The 4,641-nt window shown below is 44.7% G+C and overlaps 1 protein-coding gene and 1 long non-coding RNA gene across 3 annotated transcripts; one reads left to right on the forward strand and one right to left on the reverse strand.

Moving 5' to 3' along the window:
• Nucleotides 1-203: 203 nt before the first annotated feature.
• Nucleotides 204-724, forward strand: LOC147961885 (uncharacterized). The gene is made up of 2 exons (XR_015612331.1): nucleotides 204-241; nucleotides 341-724. It is a non-coding gene; the product is annotated as an uncharacterized LOC147961885 (long non-coding RNA).
• A 662-nt stretch (nucleotides 725-1,386) lies between these two features.
• Nucleotides 1,387-4,209, reverse strand: LOC125523754 (putative methyltransferase At2g41040, chloroplastic). Of its 2 annotated transcripts, none has more exons than XM_048688817.2 (7): nucleotides 3,935-4,209; nucleotides 3,349-3,449; nucleotides 3,032-3,254; nucleotides 2,639-2,832; nucleotides 2,250-2,361; nucleotides 1,764-1,880; nucleotides 1,387-1,669 (listed from the first exon to the last, which is right to left on the reverse strand). In XM_048688817.2, exons 1-7 carry the CDS (start codon nucleotides 4,163-4,165, stop codon nucleotides 1,532-1,534), a joined length of 1,116 nt encoding a protein of 371 aa, XP_048544774.1. In that variant the 5' UTR covers nucleotides 4,166-4,209; the 3' UTR covers nucleotides 1,387-1,531. The 2 variants fall into 2 exon arrangements, with proteins under 2 accessions (XP_048544774.1, XP_048544773.1); XM_048688816.2 differs by having other exon boundaries at nucleotides 3,349-3,455.
• Between the last annotated feature and the right edge of the window lie 432 nt (nucleotides 4,210-4,641).

Consider the following 4,641-nt stretch of genomic DNA (forward strand, 5'->3'; position numbering starts at 1 on the left):
AGGCCGCCGGCCGGCTCTGCTCCGGTCGTCTGCAACTACGATCTTAAGGTATAGTTAATTGGTGATTAATTGCACTAAAGAACATGCATTACATGCTCTCTCTACTCATTGTTTTGTTGTATTTCACACTTTTTCTCTGTTCATCTTTTATTTATCTACATATATTTTATTGTAAAAGATGTTAATTTTTATGTGTTTAATCTTTCAGGATAAGTGGAGAAACCTAGTGAAAGCCTTCACGGTTGGGCCCACATCTAAAAAAAGATTTTATATCATAACTTTATCTAACTCATCATGGAGCGTCACTGATTTTTCGTCTCTTACATTTATTGAATCCCAGGGAAATGTGAAAAGAAGGAACTCGCCTCGTCTAGATAGGGATTGCATTGAAAAGAACGAGAGGCTTGCAGCTGATTACCCTCGAAAATGAAGCTCCAGTCGCGAATGCTAGAAGAAACGCCATATGGTACTTCTGCTGTAGCAATGGTCCAGCAACAATAGTTCTGTTGTTTTTCAAGAACTGCGAAGCATAGGCTGTCATATTAAGTGTGTCGAGAGTAGAGAGTAGATTGAATCATCTGGATGGAGCAGCTTCTATCTGCTGCCTAACCGCCCTGTGAATGGGAATAGCGCTCGCTCCTCCGACCTGTTGGCTTGCCAGTTTTGCTACAGTGCTGTAATTAGCTTGACCTTTCATTTAACACAATGACACATTTTGCTGGAAGCTTATGGTCATATGATATGAATGGTGAATGGATCTGCACCAGTTACACACATTGCTTCAAGCAGTCTCACTCGCTCCGCTCGAGGAATAATGCAATTGATAGCTCGAATCGAGCACCTGTGACACGCCTCGACCTGAAGAAGCTTGGTGCCGCTGCCTCCAAGCAGCAGGTTTATTCACCACTCTGCTTGTACCTTGAACAATCGTGAGGTGCCGGAATGGCTGCTTGTACCTCGAGGCCAGCCAGCAGGCTTAGTAGCTAGGATAGTTTCTTTCTTGCTGCTGTATGGTGTGGTTTGTTCTGGATCCTGGGAATAATTTTGGTTGATGACGATATCCTATCACTCACTCAGCCAGTCTGATTGTTTGCACCGATACTCTCTTGGGTTTCATCCATCTTGTAAAAAATGGAGCCAGGATACGTCCCTCTTGATCTTCTCTAGAAAGGAATTCAGTCTGTACCCTTGAAGATTTTAATAGACGTTCAGGTCGTTATCAAGCTTAATTAGAAACGGATACCATAAAAGGTTTATAGTTCAGCAGTTACTTTAAAGTTTTATGTATGGTGCAGAAACAACACATTTGTTCAGGTGTAAAACTTTTGCTCAATGCCTGAACCTGAAGAAATGCTACTGTTGTTCATCAGAGTCAGAGACCATGCATTTTGGTTCAGTTGCCTAATGTGCGTGTGAGTTACATTCTCACCACCTGATTTAATTGTAACAGCTATATATATGCCCGTAAAAAGAAAGAACAGCTATATATACACCGTGACTGGCTATACAAAGAAAGTCTGGCTATGATCAGCTACGGCTTTTGCCCGGAGAACATGATGAATGACCTCTGAACCTTGCTGCTGTAGTTCACCAGGCCACAGGATCTGCACAGGTCTTCCAGCTCCCCTTCCATGAAGAAGTTGTAGCTGCTGTTCACTGGCCCAACAATCTGCAGCACATGGCAGAGAAGGTGCATCAGGTTAGGTAACCTCTGCCACGCAGAAAATAAGTAGTAGCGCTAGACGATCGACGACTTCTTTTACCTGTCTCAGTGGCTTTAGTGCATCGATAGAGAACAGGCCGCTGTTTGTGGGGGTGGATAAGAAGGTTGTCGCTACGAATACACCGCCGGGCTTCAGCACACGGCTGATTTCAGCTATCTGGTTTTCAAACAGCAGCGGGAGGAGATGTCATGGTGACGAATAAATTCATATGACAAAAAGATAGGTACACAGGTCATTGCACGATGTCCTGTGCCTGCACAAAGCTGTCCAAAGCATACTAAGTAAGCACTAAACTATTGTGGTTGACTTTACTAATTCATTTTGCAGTCATTAATTCACAGAAATACGGAACGGTATTTCTCATGTAATGCCAAGAGTTAAACTTTATGGATTGACTAATTGTTCAGTGGATTGGACAAATAAAATCGTAATTTTAAAGACACCAGTTATGAACCATGTACAATATGAAGTTATGAACCATGTACAATATTTAATCAAAAAGTGCAAATGAGACAGGTACTATACCGCATTTGATGGGGATGGCCAACAGTGTATAGCGGCTCCAGCATGAATGGCATCAATTGAACATGAAGCAAAAGGGAGCCTCGAAATATCAGCCCTTACAAGTGCGAGGTTCCTGCAGAACCAAAAGAAGAAACAGTAACTTTTTGCTCAAAGCATCAGGGAATACAGCTGATGAATGTTCATGATTACTGTACTGTGCTTCAAACAAAAGGAATGTTTTGAACAGAGATCATAAGGTTTTTTGGTAGTGAAAAACAAACCACTAGCTTCCACAAGCAATTTAGTGATGCCCAAGTTGTCTAAATGAAAGTTTGTTGGAGTTGGATGTTGCAAGACATATTTTCAAGTCCTACAGGGAAAGCTAAAAGTAAACACAAAGGAAAGCTCACGTGTTCATAGGAGTTTCTTCTTGTTTGATGTAGTCATAGCATTGGCGGAGCATATTCTCAGAAAAGTCCAAAGCAATCACAGCTGAGTATGTCCCAGAGCTTGCAAACTTCCTCGAAAACAAGCCACTGCCACAGCTGACATCAACAAGTATACCACCAGCGACTGGTTGGAAATAATCTTGAGCCATTTGGAACTGATAAAGCCAACAGCAGACCAGAATTATATGCATATTAATATGAATATGTTCTTGGCATGAAAACTGGAGACAGCATTTTGTTGCAGCACCAAATACTTGGCTTTGACAGATATACGATTTAACATAAATAATTTCTTACTGAGCAGTAACAGCTTAAGGCCATGGAACTGAAGAATGAGACAGACAAGAAATGTACCTCTTTGTCGCGGCCAGGGAAGCCACTCCGATTGAAGTTCTGACGCCAACCTCTCTCGTAAAGAAAGGAGACGAGCGGGCTCCTGAACAGCTCGGTTCTAGCAGGCTTGAGTTCACTGTATTCTTTCATTCCTGAGGTGACAGTGAGATCCAAGAAGACATCTTTACTGGTGAATGACTTGTTGCATTTTGTACACTTGAATCCGGACCTGTAAATCGCTGGCCTGCGACACGCGTAGAAGCCAAAACAACATAAATCCTAATCCGGCAAACAGATATGCATGCGAGATGAAATTAACTCATGGACTTTAGACGTACAGGTTCATGCCTGGCGGCCCTTTCCTTATCAGCGGTTCATAGCAAACAGGGCAAGCGAACACCTCAGTTTCTGAAGTGTCATTCTGCTCGGTTTTGGTCTCCTGAAACTTTTCACATGACGAGCGTCAGTTTTACACAGTAGAAATAGTAAATGAGTTCCCACCTCAGCATTACATCAAAACCTGGTACACACAACATTCCACTACGCTTAACGCAACCAATTCAGTAACTATGCTATTAAATAAGCTGCTTCTTTTCCGGAGAACACATGAGCACCCTGTTTGCGTGATTAGCTCTTGGGTGTTAAATAGTACAGGCTCGATTGCAGAGAGCAGACATCCCATACATGTAAGGCAGCATAGATCATCAGCGGGTATATAAGCATTTAGGCCAGTCAACTAATCTGCCATGCCAGGTTCAATCTTTGCACCTCGTGGCCAAATATCAGCAGCATAGCCGCATAGGCATAACATCAAACATGTGGTGTGCGACAGTCCATTCTCCATTTCCTAGTAAACAGTAAAGGCAACCAGTTCCCTTCTCTCCCTAAGATAAGAATCATCTAGCGTTGGGCGTGTGTACGTACCGGGTTGAGGGCGATAGCTGCCGCGGCTACGGCCACGCGGCGAGCCGGCAGCGGCAGGCCGGAGCTGCGGCCTAGGCGGCCGGCGACGAGGGCGCGCGGGGGATGGTGCGACAGGTAGGAGGAGCAGGAAGCTGCCGCGGCTCTCACCGCGAGCTCCATGGGAGCTGCAGCTGCAGCGGTGCAGCCTGGAGACGCGCGGGGAAGGAAGGAAGGAAAACAAGAAATGCTCATTGGCAGGCTCGGGTGTGGTGGTGGTGGGCTCTGGCGTGGCGCCAGCGGCGTCCGTTCGCGACTTTGGCCATTGGGTCCTCATTTTTTTTACACGTCGACAAGTGTGAACAAGGAAAGCATGAGCCAATCAGTCATCAGTCAACAAAATGTCAAAAAAAAAAATTACAAGAGATCTCCTAGGAAGTCCATCATCTTGAACCTGGAAAACAAGTGGATGGTGAGTCGTTACTCCCTGCCAGAGCCTTGGCAAACCTTGTTTGTGACGGGCAGGGAGTCATTAGCGCCTCTTTCATTACAGACAAGCATCATAAGCCGGCATTCAAACACTTCTCCTAGATCCAAACCCCTCCACCCGAAGAAGGACGGTCGAACATGGAGTTGTGGTCGTCACCCAAACAAACCATTGTCCTCTAGATCGTCGCCAAATAAACTAGCTGAAGTAGCATTAGTATCGCTAGAACTAATGCCATAGAATT

The sequence above is a fragment of the Triticum urartu genome, chromosome 7A (assembly GCF_056163025.1).
Source record: "Triticum urartu cultivar PI428250 chromosome 7A, HENAU_Tu73, whole genome shotgun sequence".
Classification (NCBI taxonomy): domain Eukaryota; kingdom Viridiplantae; phylum Streptophyta; class Magnoliopsida; order Poales; family Poaceae; genus Triticum; species Triticum urartu.

Bases quoted from the DNA above. Each gene is read 5' to 3' on its own strand.
- LOC125523754 (XM_048688816.2), bottom strand. From the start codon at position 4,165: ATGAGCATTTCTTGTTTTCCTTCCTTCCTTCCCCGCGCGTCTCCAGGC. The intron at 2,833-3,031 runs GTACATTTCTTG...TGGCTTTATCAG, and splicing joins TCCCTGGCCGCGACAAAGAG to TTCCAAATGGCTCAAGATTA. The intron at 1,881-2,249 runs GTATAGTACCTG...TTTGAAAACCAG, and splicing joins GGCCATCCCCATCAAATGCG to ATAGCTGAAATCAGCCGTGT.